This window comes from Ursus arctos, unplaced genomic scaffold (assembly GCF_023065955.2).
Source record: "Ursus arctos isolate Adak ecotype North America unplaced genomic scaffold, UrsArc2.0 scaffold_32, whole genome shotgun sequence".
Lineage (NCBI taxonomy): Eukaryota > Metazoa > Chordata > Mammalia > Carnivora > Ursidae > Ursus > Ursus arctos.
This window is the reverse complement of record NW_026623008.1, coordinates 5,875,210-5,889,526: the sequence shown is the minus strand read 5'-3', so window position 1 is coordinate 5,889,526 and position 14,317 is coordinate 5,875,210. Positions and strand designations below refer to the sequence as shown.

Here is a 14,317-nt window from a genome sequence, read left to right as displayed (position 1 = left end):
ATGATTGCCAGTTAGGGTACCTTTAAAAGCTAATTTCAGTTGTCCCTCAGATTTTCGGACAGCTTAGATGTGTTAAAGAAACACACGGAAGTACAGATTTCAGAACATGGTTGCTAAGACTGCTAGGAGATCTGAATTCCTTTGAGCCCTGTTAAGTAGTTCATTACTGTGAGCATTGAGGCATCCATTAGTGTTGAGGGACTGGAGATCTCTGTCATCTCTTGAAAGAAACCATATTCTCAGAAAGAAATAACTTCTACGGTTCTTAGCAAAGTTCCTGAAATTTTTCTGTGAAGCACTGGTTATGGCCACCTACTAACAGAAAACTGAGTGCCTGCTCAGTTCCAGATGCTTTTCCATCTTTCTCCTTCTTTCAGTCATCTGTTAGGTAGGTTTCAGTATTCCCATATTACAGAAAAGGGGAGGCTCAGAATGTCTTAATTAACACGCCCACAGTCATATTAGCTAGAAGGTGGTGAAGATGGGGTTCAAACCCAACTTTTGACAGACTTTACCGTGTTCTCACCTACATTCCATGTTCCCTTCTGGTAGTGCTTAAACCGGGTTTTATTCTCACCATTCTGGTTTAGCTTTCCTTAAAAAAGAAACTGTTAGACCATTGGTTTTCAGGGGGTGGGGGGAGTAATTTTTTCCCCTCAGGGAATAGTTGGCAATGTTGGAGACATTTCTTTGGTTGTCCCAGTGAGGGAGGGGTGCCCCCTGGCATTTAGTGGTTGGAGGCCAGGAATGCTGCGAAGTGTCAAGCAGTGCACAGGATAGGCACCCACAGCACTTCCTGGACCCAATATCAGCAGTGCTGAAGGTGAGAACCTCTTCTGGGACAGTGTATTAGCTTAGGCGAGTTTATCCTTGAGTACCTCCTGACAGCCTCCGCCCCTCCCCTGGTTTGCCTCATCCTGGCCCTGCTGTTTATCGCTGTGCCTCGGAGGGAAACTCTCGTCTTTTAGCTGCTTTCTCATGACCTGGTGTGTTGCCCCTCACTGCCTGGGTATTTGGCCAGCAACAGAGATAGAGGACCCCACTTGTCCAGAGAAAAACCCACTAACGGCAGGATTCCAGTTCTTCTCCATACCATGCAGAACGTTTTCCTGTGCTGCATGCAGATGGACCATGGGTACGTCTAGTGCTTCCTCTATCTTTTCTCTATCTTTGTGTCTTCCTCAGGTCTCCTTTGCCTAAAAAGTATCCATTGAAATCTTTCCCATCTCCCCCCCACCCCCAGGTCAGCTGTTACCTCTGTCATAATCCTCTGCAGGGAGTAATTGCTCTTGTGTATAAACTCTTGCATGTAACATTTATTCTTTTTATGTAACACTGATTAATCCTCATTTTCCACCTTTAGTATAAACAGCATAGAATATAAAAGTGCAAAATGGATAAAAACTAAAAAGTACCCATTATGTAGGTTTATTCTTTGTGTACAGTCTGTTTTATTCAAACCAGTAATGATGCCCTGTTTTCGTAGGCCTGTCTGTCTGACACAGTTAATGATAAAGTGTGAACCCTGGTGTTGGTGATACTCACTTTGGAATAGCACTTCTTCACATTTGAGTTCGTCAGGACTTTCAGCGGTTCTTTTATTTCTAGTAAAGTGGCTTAAGTATTTCAGTGAACGTTTTTGTTGTTTGTTTTTGAAAGCCTTTCTGGTCTTTTAGTGAAGGCTATATATACATACCTCTCATTTAAGCAGAAAGAGTCTTACTTTATTAAAGAAGACTTCTTTGACATATTTTAGAGTTGGTCATCTCCTTCATAAACATGAGACGTGTCTTGAATTTTAGTTCTCATTCATTTCTCACTCACCTCTGACCTGTGATGACAAGCTGGATGCTGCTCAGAGGAACGATATTGCAGTCACCTTGGGAAGGTCTCTGAAGGCCCTCACCTGGGTTAAAAAACAACCAGGTGCACAGTCTCTCTCAGGCTGTAGCCCCATCGCCTTCAAACAGAAAGGTAGCATTATTCTTCCTTTATTCTTTGAATGAACCAGGAGCAAAGTTAACTTGTGGGGATAACATGGCTAAGTGTCCCACAGACATTTAGGGTCCCTGATCATCGTAGGACTCTATTATTCATAAATATTTATGGACAAGTTTTTCCATTCTCTGGGAATTTGAAGATAAATAAAATAGGGTCCCTGCTCCATGGACTGCTAGTGCCTTCACCATTACCCACAGTTTGTGTGTTGGTTTGCCCCAGTACTGCAAGTCAGGTGGCAGTACTGTGGAGGGGGATGTAGTTCAGTCTGGGAGATTGGCACACCGTGGACAGATGACTTTGTGCCAGGCCTTGCAGGGTAAGTTTTTTCTAACTTATTGCCCTTAATGGCCTTGACATTGTGCTGACACAATTTAAGAATATTTACCAAATTGATTAAGAGTTCAGATAGAAGGATGTATTCATGTGGTTTTGTATAGTTAATGCTAAATAACATAATACTGAATGAATTACTTAATCAAACTGGGGAGATTTATAGGTTCAGGTTTGGCTCCTTTGGTTTCTTGGAATAAGCGTTTTGAGCGATAGGGTTAGAGGGTGCTATGGCTGGGATTAAAAACACCTTTGACCTCTTCTTTAGCTTATGTATTTTGTGGTCCTGGTGGTAATTGTGAGTCTCCCTCTCTGCTTCTCCACCTGTTTATAGGGGCTTTTGATCATGGGTATGGTGTACACCTGTGGGCACCCGAAATCCTGTTCCTAATGCTGTTAGATTTTCCTTTTCAGAGTAAGAGGGACCATCTACTCATGAACGTCAAATGGTACTACCGTCAGTCTGAAGTTCCAGATTCTGTGTACCAGCATTTGGTTCAGGATCGGCATAATGAAAATGGTAAATATGTCCTGGTTTGATTTCTACGTTTTCTTAGCTTTGGACAAGGCTGTTTCTAAAGACAATCATTAAATGGAGATAAGCACTACAAAAAATTGTCTCTGAAAAAGCTTTTTGTAACTCTAAGGACATTACTGGAATGTTTATTTATTTATTTACTTTTGCTGAGTTCTTTCATTATTTTTGCCTCAAAAAAACCCCAAGCAACCAGAGAGATGTGCCAATAACATCTTCCCCTTAAACTTGGAATAGAGATAGGTCTTTGGAAACAATAGTAATTTTATTTTTTCTCCCCTGATATTACTTTTTCTCCCCTGATATTACTTTTTCTCCCCTTATGATGAACTAATAATACTTAAAACACTAAGGTTATGTTTTATTTCTTTTTTCCTTTTCGATAATCTGCATGATTACACTTCCTGCATTCAGGGCTGTGAACTTCAGTTTTGAAAGCATAGCTTTCCTGAGTGATTTGGGATTCAGTTTGCATCTTGACTTTCAGAATAATCAGGAAGGTAGTTCAGAGCATCTTTTATTTTTTCTTGCTCTGGCATTGTAGTTTCTACCCAGTAATTTTATTGACACATGAGATATGCACATAAAATGTATCTTGCATTCGTTCAGATGTATAATTGTGCATTTTTATTGATCTTTTGGAGCGGTGCTGGGCCTCATGCTAGCTGATCCACATTTGTTACCCATTAATCATATGAGTTAGAGTTGGTCACTGCCCACATTCAGCTGAGGAAATTGAGATAGAGATGCTCAAGGAGTTGCCAGGTGACATGTCTTCTAAGTGGTCCCAGCCAGGCTGGGATCCAGCGTGGTCAGCCCTGATGTCTGCTCTCTTCCCACTTGTCCACACTGCTTTTGGTGATAGGTTTTGAGTCAACAAAGGAGTAATCAAACACAGTTTTAAAGAATGATTTTTTTTTTTGAAGATTTATTTATTTATTTATTTGAGAGAGTGAGCGAGAGAGCATAAGCAGGGGAACTGGCAGAGAGAGAGAGAGAGAGAAGCAGGCCTCCCGCTGAGCAGGGAGCCCGATGTGGACCAAGCTCGATCCCAGGACCCTGGGATCTTAGCTGAAGGCAGACACTTAACTGACTAAGCCACTCAGGCACCCCAAGAATGATGTTCCTTTATAACTCACTAGTTTTTTTTCCTTCTTTGAAGCTATAAAAATTTCTGTTAAAACAGTTAAATTATGGTTCCTAATTAAAAATAGTAACTTGGTTATTTTTTTCAACAGAAACAGAGTGATTTCACTCCATCCTGGAATATATAGCAATAAGAAATTAAAATGGACGGGATCACTAAATATTTCAGTAGTTTACAAGTTTGTTAAAATGTGGTGGTTGTTTCTTCTTTTTTTTTTTCCTTCTTTTTTCATTAATTGCTTAATGCATTTCAGCAAAGTGTGGAGACTCAGTAAAGGGTGTAAAACATACCCAACAGGATACTTTATTCCTGTTGTTATTCCTCCTGACCAGACCTGCTTATTTATTGTACTTTCTTTAGTGGCAGGTGAACCTGAAAGAAGATTTTGCAAAAATTTTCCTAATTGTTTTGGGAGGCTCAATTTTAATACCTTCTTAATTAATTATTTTGACAGACTCTGGAAGAGAACTTGTCATTACAGACCCAGTTATCAAGAACCGAGAGCTCTTTATTTCTGATTACGTCGACACGTACCACGCTGCTGCCCTTAGGTAAGTGCCGGAGATGTGGTCCTTCCTGCGAAGGAACAATCGTCGAACACGGGAGGCAGGGAGTCTGAGCTGTTCCGACCTCTTTCGATAATCACGATATTAGTTAGACTACTCTTATGGTCTCAGTAAGCTAACACTCCAGGGTTAAGTTTGTGGATTATTGGGAATTCAGAGGTAGTACCTATATTTTCATTAATCTGGGTAGGGGAAAAAAAGCAACTTAAAAATTTTTTTTAATAGTTTTGTAGCTCTGTTTCCTTATTAGCATGCTGGTTTGAGAACTAGTATCCGGGCACTGTTTGCTAGAAAGTATTTAGGATGAAGTGTTACGATGGTCTACAGATTATTTTCTTAAGAATCAGTTACTTCTACTAGAAAAGATAGAGAAATGGGCGAAACAAATATGGCAGCATGTACTTAAGAGTCTAGGCAAGGTTTATAGGAAGCCTTATTGACCTGTTCTTTCACTTTTTTGTATGTATGAAAAATTTCCTACCAAAAAGCTGTGAGTAGGGAGAATATATTGAAGATTTTATTCTGAGTAAGGAGGTAATATTGCAGGTAGTCTTAAGTAATTATATGAAAAGTGACCATGAGCCACTGCTTTGTACTTTATGGTGTTTTCTGTCCCTTTTAGGAAAAGAACACTGAGATATATATCCTGGTGTATTTTGTATGTAAGTGGAAGGTGTTGGTCTTCTTAAGTAGTAGAGGAAGTAAGACGAGTAATATTTTTATAACTCTTTCCCAACTAGAAAGAATAAAGTGGTGGAAGACTACATTCTTTGTTAAAGAATAAAATTGGGGAAAAAAAGTCATAGGGATTTGCTTGCTTTTAACTTAGCTATAATGAGATAAAATAGTTTCTCTATTATATTGCTCAGATGGTATTCAGTAAAACCGTCTGGAGTTTCTTCTGCAAAGCTACCTAGCTAAGGCGAGTTATTTCAAGGCAAATTAGTAGCAACTTTTAGGGCAGGTTTGGGTAGATGTTTTGGACCAGATCATCTTTCATATGGTCCCCCTTGTGTAGCTACTCTGGTCAGCCATTATAGCGCAAAAATCATAGGCAACGTGTAAATAAACGAGGTGGCATACGCCAATAAAACTTTATTTATGGACACTAAAATTTGAATTTCATTTAATTTGCACATGTCAGGAGATATTACCCTTTTTTTGATTTTTTTTTTTAAGCCATTTAAAAATGTAAAAAGTATTTTTAGTTCTGGGCGGTATAAAACCGGCCAGATTTGGCTCAGGAGGGCCAGTGGACCACATTTGGCTCTGGAGCCATAGTTTGCCAATCCCTGCTGTATGGGTAGGAGTGTGTGTGGTTAGATTTGGCCTCTTACAGGACTTTAGATAAATTTAGAGAATTCCTGTGGTGTTTTAGAAACATCTTCCAAATTCCCACAAGCTTTTTATGTCTTTGTGGCAGTGACTTTCCAGTCTTACACACCAATGCTGAATAACGCAAGTGGAAGGGAGGGAGGGAGGGGCCGTTAAATTGTTAGTGAAGGCAAGTGGCTTGATCCTGGCATTCTTTCTTAACGTGCTATATGCTTTTCCCTCCTGTTTCCATATTGTGTCATTGGTTGAGTTACATGATTTTAAGCAATGTAGAGTTGAAGTTAAAACAAATAAATATGTGAGACATAACTCTGGTTATTTAATATGTTTTGATGTATTTGCTTAAAATGAATATATTTAACTGTTAGTGGCTCTTCAGATTTGTGGAGTCATTTTATACTATTTACCCTTTCTACTTTTTAAAAATATTTTAAAAAGATTTTATTTACCTATTTGAGAGAGAGACACAGAGAGCATGAGCAAGGGGAGGAGCAGAGGGAGAGGGACAAGTAGACTCCCTGCAGAGCAGGCAGCAGCCCTATGTGGGGCTTTCTCCCAGGACTGTAAGATCATAACCTGAGCTGAAGTTAGACGTCTAACTTAACCGACTAAGCCATCCAGGAGCCCCTGTTTTACCCTTTTTAGAGGAACCAGTTGTCCCACATCATTCCAACTGGACCCAGTGAATGTACTTTAACTAGGTTTATAATCAGACACTTTCTGGAGATGCGTAACTCTGTGGTCACTGCCTCTTCTCTGGCCGTGGAAGGGCTGGAGTGCTGATGGTAATTCTTTGTCTTCTTTTCACTGTGGCTGTGACTAGAACCCTTACTGATTCGTTTTTTCCTTCTGTGGTATTTTCTTTGAAGCGGCCATGAGGTGATTTCGTTATAGCTGTCACCTTAAATTTGATTTGTTAGCTCTTTGTGTGCCCTGATAATTGGATTTTTTTCCCTCATAGATGTAGATGATAGTGGTCACATAATTATTGAACTGGCCTGGTAGGTGCTCAGTAAATACTTGTACATGTATTGACATTTGTCTGCATCTGAGCTCATATGTATGGTTCTTACCATTACTTAGTAATCTTGCCTGGTTCTCAGTTTTAGAGTGCTTGCTGTAAGTTCATCTCCCATAAAAGCAGCATTGAATGGTGCCCCCCTACCCCCGAATCTCTATTTGTTCCTTTTTTCTTTACCAAAACTAGATTACTTTGATTTGACTTAATTTAGTTTGATTAATTTATTTAGTTTTAAAGATTTTATTTATTTGAGGGGGAGAGAGAGAGAGAGAGAGAGAGAGAGAGAGAGTGTGTGTGTGTGTGTGTGTGTGGAGCCTGACATGACAGCAGGGCTCCATCCTAGGACCCTGGGATGATGTCCTGAAATGAATTCAGATACTTAACCAACTGAGACACCCAGGTGCCCCTAGATTACTTTAATTTTAAAATACGGCAGGGGGTGGTAGTGGAATTAACCTCTACCTTTTTTTTCTTTTAAAGATTTTATTTATTTATTTATTTATTTGAGAGAGAGTGCCAGTGGTGGGGGGGGGGGTGGGAGTAGAGGGGGGGAGAGAGCTTGATGTGGGTCTCAACCCCATGACCCTGAGACCACAACCCAAGCTGAAACCAAGAGTTGGACACCCAACTGACTGAGCCACCTAGGCACCCCAACCTTTAAATTTTTTTTCCCAGTTTTTCCTTCATTTACCCACAGAAAGAATTTTTTCTTCCTCTATAGCTATAAAGCAGTTCTGCCAAAAATAAAATTAGTTTGGAAAGAGACAAATAAAATAGTCCATAGGCACATGAAAAAGGATCAAATGAACATAGTGAACAAAACGTGGAGGAGAAATAAGAAAAAGAAAGACTGATTTTGTTAGTGCTTAGCACCCTTCTTGTCAAAGATCAAAGTGCTCAGTTGTGTGGATTCACGGGACTCGGTAAATCTGAGGGGCCCCTGCCATTGCATTCCCTTAGGGGGAAACTGATGTAGAGCTTTCTCTTTCAAGCTGGTGCTAGGGTTGTGTTATAAGGGAGGACAGCGCTTTGTCCTTTAGCCACTGGGAATCAGACAGAAGACGGAATTCCTCTGCAGCCTATTCTGTGTTGAGATTATAGTATTTCCTTACCCAAATTAATTCACTTCCAGAGGAGACTGTGGGACCATCAGTTACAGAAACCTGTGTTGAGGTCCAGCATTACTGCTTGGCTGCTATTTTTAAATTCTTGCCTTGGCTGCCCCTCATCCTGCCTTTCAGGCTAAGGTTCTACTGCTGTTTGTTTTCTTTTCTTCATTACATTTATCAATAGCCATACAGTAAAGTTAGTATCTTGAGAGAAGTATGTTTGAGTTCTCCTTACTCCCTGGTATGTGTTTTTGGCCCTTGCTGATAAAATAGAAAAAACACCAGGTTGAAATGGGAAGACTTCAGTTTTTGTTGTTGTTGTTTTTAAGATTTATTTATTTGAGAGAGAGAGAGAATATGAGCACAAAAGCGGGGGGGGGGCAGAGAGAGAGGGAGGGGGAGAGAATCTCTAGCAGACTCGCTGCCCAGTGTGAAGCCCGATGTGGGGCTCAGTCTCACAACCCTGAGATCATGACCTGAGCTGAAACCAAGAGTCAAACATTTAACAGACTGAGCCACCCAGGTGCTCTGAAATGAGAAGAGTTCTGTTTGAATCTTGGCTGTGCCACATAGTTTTGTGATCAAGGTCAAGTTTGTTAACTTTTGAGCCATCCTTTTGACAAACTCAAGGCCACATGATTAAGTGACAGAACCCTGAACCACATATCTTCTGGTTCTACATCCAGTAAGATAAGGGGTGTGAAAAAGTCTCTCAGAATGCCTCATACCCAATATAGCACGAGTAGTGCGTACAGTCATTGAATCAGAATTGGGACTTAGAGCATAAAAGGGAGAAAAGAAAAAGTAAAATTAAATGTAATTCTGTACCGAGTTATTGATGGCACAATTACTCAACATCCATTTATTTTATTTTTTCTGTTGCCCCTTGGCTGAGTTGATTGGATACTTTGATTACTTCAGGTATGGGAGGAAGAGTTTAGCTCGAGGAACCATCTCTAGATGCTCTAAGAATGAGCAGATAAACCTGCTCTGAGAACAAGAAGATAAATTTTATTACACTAATGTAATAAAAACACTAAATAAAAATTATTGCTTACAATTTGTTTGCTGTGTTACTTTTTTCACCCTAAGGATCATGTTTTATTGATGACCAGAGAAAGGATCTAGAGAGATTGCTTTGTGATTGGACCATGAACATGTGACCTGGCAGTGTTTTCGGCTTTACTGTTCACCTGTAGCATTGAATTCCCAAGTATCATAAATGTCTCAACGACTTAAGGGCTGTTTCCCAACTTTCTGATTATCTGCTTCTTCAGAGAATCGCTTAGAAAAAAAAAATATACTCAGGTAGGTCAGGTGACATCTTAGCTAGGAATTTGTCTTAGAGGAATATGTTTTAGAGTGAGTTTTCTGGCAGCCTCCTGGGGCCAAGAAACCCTGAACTGGCTCTGCAGAGCTTCTAATCTTCCCCCTTTTCATTCTGAATTAATTGATCTCTTTACTTTGTTACGGGCCTTTAGGATCATCCAGGTAGTGATTGGTACAGACTCATTACATCTTTGTGCAGTTCTCCAGCCATTCTCAGCATTGAGACAGGTCCTTTAGCTCCTGAGAGTTCCCTGTGGAGCTTCATGCTGCCTCGGAGCTTTTAGTTTCACAGTTCCAAGATCATTTCCTGGCTTTAATCAACTGTTGTTTTTATATGTGAAATAACTTCGATCTTCAGCATTTTTATTGTTTTGTCTGTACGTGCTTAGTACTTCATTAGACACCATAACTTAACAGTCATTTTATTTATTGGCTCATTCATCATTTAACAAGTCATTGAGCTGCTAATTGGGGGAGGGCTCTGAGGTGCTGGAAGCACCTGCCTGAACAATATATTCTCTGCTCTTGAGTACATCTCAGTCCTGTAAAAATTCTTTTATCTGGAGCTACTCGTAGACACACAGAAAAGTTGTAAATACTGCATTTCCCCCAGTCTTCCTCAGTGTTAACATCGGGTGACTGTATACGGTTGTCAGAACCAGGAAATTAGCATTAGTACCATACAGTTGAACTGAAGACCCTTTTGAATTTCACTAATATCTTACCCCATTCAGGCTGCTGTAACAAAATACCATAGACTTGGGTGGCTTGTAAACAACAGAAATTTATTTCTTACCGTTCTGGAAGCTGAAAGTCTGAGATCAGAGTACAGCATGTTTGAGTTCTAGTGAGAACCCTCTTCTAGTTTACAGACTGCCGACTTCTTGTATCCTTGCATGGCTAACAGCAGAGAGGGAAGGCAAGCTTCCTGTCCAACACCACAAGAGTCATCTTATTGTGCCTCTTTTTGCAGCTTTTTTCTTCAGCCGCGAAAAATTCTGTTCCTATTGTTAAAATATAATATTTTTATTTTCTTCAAGAATACGTATAGTTTCAGAATTTGTAACTCATGTCCCTGTGAGAAACAGATTTACTGACTAAATTTTTGTCTTTAGTCCTGAAATATATTGGCAAGATAGCATTTTCCAACGTTGCTTAGGTCAGTTCTATTTTTTCATACCTCCTTATATGTGGCTGTGTTACCCGTTTGTAATAGAGTTAGGTTCATGTGTGGGACTTTGCGTTCCACTTCTAGCTCCTCCTGGTTGATGTGGACTGTTGTTAAGTTTTGGGTATGTGAGGGTGTGTGGACTATGGCTGTGCTTCTGAGGGTCAGGGCCATGGACAGTCATGTAGTTGTCAACTCTCTTACCATGGTTCCATTCCCCACCTCTTTCCTACCCACCTATTATTGGTAACCGATCGCTTTGCTTCTTAGTTTATCCCTCCTGCATATTTTCCTTTCAAATGAGCAAATACATGTCTGTGTTCTTATAACCTCTTCATTCTTATATGAAGGGTAGCATCCTACAGATATGCTTTTGTGTTTGCTTTTTTTTACTTAATGTTATGTTTTGGAAATTGCTCCGTATCAGTTCATAGAGATCGTCCTCATTCTCTTACAGCTACATAGAACTGCACTGTGTGCCTGAACCACCGTTTACTTAGCTGCTGTCTTGTGAATGGTCATTTAGGTTGTTCCCAGGATGTTTCAGTTACAAATGATGCTGCAGTGAATATCCTAGTGCATATGTGGTTCCTTATTGTTAGATGTGAACCTTCAGGGTGGCTTCATCGGAGAGAGATTGCTGGGTTGAAAGGCGTATGTATATGTGGTTTTCCTCCAGAGAGCATATGCCAATTTGCACTCCCTCTGTTTCCCCAATAGAATGTGGTTTTATTTTTTAAAATTGTGCCAGTCTGATAGGTGAGAAACAGTATCTTGGTATTCTGCTTTATTTTGCTAACAGTGAGTGAGTTTGAGCATTTTTTCTTTATGTTTGAAGGATACTTTCGTCTTTTTCTTGTGAATTATCTGTTCATGTCATTTCCTTTGGGGTTTTTTTTGTCTTTCTGTCTATAAAAGTTCTTTACATTTTCTCTTGTATATGTTGCAGATGTTTGCTCCCACTCGTCAGTTTTCTTTTACAGTTTAAAAAAAAATTCTGCAAAACTTACTTTCACCTAGTCAGATTTGGCGGTCTTTTTATTTATTCCCTCAGGCCTTTGAGTCCTACTTAGAAAGCCTCTCCGTGCACCAGATTTACAGAGGAGTTCTACCCAGTCGTCCCAGTGCCGTTTATTAAAAAGCCTATCTTTCCCTCAGTGGCTCACGATGCCACCTTTGTCATAGGTTACTGTGTGTATTCCAGACTTGTTCTGTCGTCTGTTGTCTGTTTATGTGCCACTGCCATGCTCTTTTAATTGTAGAGGCATTGTAATATTTTTTACCGTAATACTGATTGTTTCCCCTTTCTCAGTTATTTGTTTTTCTTACGAATCTTCGTAGTAAAGTGTTTCATTCCATTAATTGATAATTAATTGATAGCATTGAATTTATAGATCAAACTATGGAAAATGCCATGTTGAGTTTTCCTATCCGAGAACAAGGGGATGTTTTTCCATTTGTTCATGTTTACTTTTGTGTCGCTCAGGAGTATTTAAGGATTTTCTTCATAGAGATGTTCCCATTCTTGTTACACATTTATTTCTATGCATTTAATCTTACAGACGTACATTGAGCTCTGTACCCTAGTAATAAAGAATACACATTCTTTCTATGTACCTTGGCACATTCTCAAATTCATCATGTGTTAGATCACAAAAAACATTTATCTCATGAAAAGGCGATAAAACTGTAGTTTACAAACAAAGACAAAGAACAGAAAGCCCCTTTCACTTGGAAATTTGAAACTTCCTATTTCTTAACTGTGGAGAACACCCTGATGGTCACCGGAGGGAGGGGGGATATAGGGGATGGGGATTTAAGGGACACTCATCGTGATGAGCACTGAGTAACGTATAGAACTCTTGGCTCACTATATCGGGCACCTGAAACGAATATACCACTGCATGTTAACTATACTGCAATTAAAATAAAAAACCTAAAAAATAAAGCTTCCTATTGAACAACTCCTGAGTAGAAGGGGAAATAAAACTGAAATTAAAGAAATTTTTAAAAACAACAGTAAAAATACTGTGTACTAGAAGCTGCAGCATGCATTTAAAACACTGATCAAAGGGCACCTGGGTGGCTCAGTTGGTTAAGCGACTGCCTTTGGCTCAGGTCATGAATGATCCTGGAGTGCCAGGAACGAGTCCTGCGTGGGGCTCCCTGCTCAGCAGGGAGTCTGCTTCTCCCTCTGACCCTTCCCCCCTCATGTGCGCGCTCTCTCTCCCTCTCTCAAATAAATAAATAAAATCTTAAAAAAAAAAACACTGATCAAAGGAAAGCTAGTTACGTTAAACACATCAATTTAAATGAAAAAACAAAATTAAACGATTGAGTCCCCAGCTTCAATGATAAAAAGAATAACAAAAAAAGGTAGAAGCGAGGCTTACAGCAGTTCCACTTCACCGTGGGGAGGCAGAGGCACTGATGAGGAAGTGACATCAGTTGTCACACATACAACAACTATTTAGGGAACTGTGTGGAGCGATATTCTGAAAACACCGTAAATGAGTCCAGGTGAATCATAGAAAGTGTTCAGATAACCCCTAGGAAGGCAAGACAAACAGAAGAATGAAAAACAGAAGACACTTTAAAAAAAATTCTATACCTGTCATTAGTCAAATGGCTCACAGTTGACAAGGTGCTGACTCTGTCTCCAGATCTTTCTTTCCCTTTGTGCTCAGGCAAGGGTGATGACCAAAGCTGTTGGCAGGCCTGCTGCTCTAAGCATTCTGTGCATTGCATGTGCCTGGGAATCTACAGAGACTTTCCCAGTTACAGATAGTTTTGATGGAATGAATTTCTGGGCCATATTTCCATTTATATTTTTTCCTTGTGTAAGGTGGTTCTTTTCCTGCTCCTTCATCCCCTTCAGATCGCCTCATCCCACCAATTGGGACACTTACCAAATGGTGCCGTGCCCAGGGTGGAACTGTGGGGCACCACACCAAGGAATACCAAAATGAGTCCAGCAGGAAGCCTTGTTTCTGATGAATGAAAGGCCCCTTAAATAGGGCACTTCCCAGTCTTTAGTTATATTTCTTTTCTTTTTTTTTTTAAGATTTTATTTATTTGACAGAGAGAGAGACAGCCAGCGAGAGAGGGTACACAAGCAGGGGAAGTGGGAGAGGAAGAAGCAGGCTCATAGTGGAGGAGCCTGATGTGGGGCTCGATCCCATAAAGCCAGGATCACGCCCTGAGCCGAAGGCAGACGCTTAACCGCTGTGCCACCCAGACGCCCCTTTAGTTATATTTCTGTTAACAGTGAAGCATCCCATTAGAAATGGGGTGTGTATAGGACCTTGGAGGCTCTGAAACTGGAGCCTGATGTGGGGCTCCATCTAAGGACCTGAGCTGAAACCAAGAGTCGGATGGTTAGTTAACCGCCTGGATCCACCCAGGTGCCCCAAGAATAGCAACTTTAAACAGCTGTAGTTACATGCTAGTGACTCTTGTTTTATTTTCCCCTAATACTTTAAATATATTTATATAGTAAAATGCACATTTAAAGTTTATATTTTTATGAATTTTGATAAACTTGTTTGACCGTGAACAAGACATGGAATATTCCTGTCATCCCAGAATGTTCTCTTAAGCTACTCTCCTCTCAGAACTTCCCACCCAGAAGCAACCATTATTCTGATTTCTCTCACCATAAATTACTTTTGCCTGTTTTAGAAATTCATTCAATAGAAATGGAGTCATACAGTATATGCCTTTTGTGTGCCTGGCTACTTTTACTCAGCATTTAGTATTTGAGACTTTTTCTCTGT

The 14,317-nt window shown here is 40.1% G+C and overlaps 1 protein-coding gene across 8 annotated transcripts in view; it reads left to right on the top strand.

The window, feature by feature from the left end:
• RERE (arginine-glutamic acid dipeptide repeats) overlaps positions 1–14,317 on the top strand; it is a 409,522-nt gene that overhangs the window by 237,546 nt on the left and 157,659 nt on the right. For all 8 annotated transcript variants that reach the window (XM_057305330.1, XM_057305328.1, XM_044391460.3 and 5 more), the window contains 2 exons: positions 2,746–2,851; positions 4,468–4,564. In XM_057305330.1, coding sequence (XP_057161313.1) covers positions 2,746–2,851; positions 4,468–4,564 — 203 coding nt within the window. The remainder of the gene's footprint in view (positions 1–2,745; positions 2,852–4,467; positions 4,565–14,317) is intronic.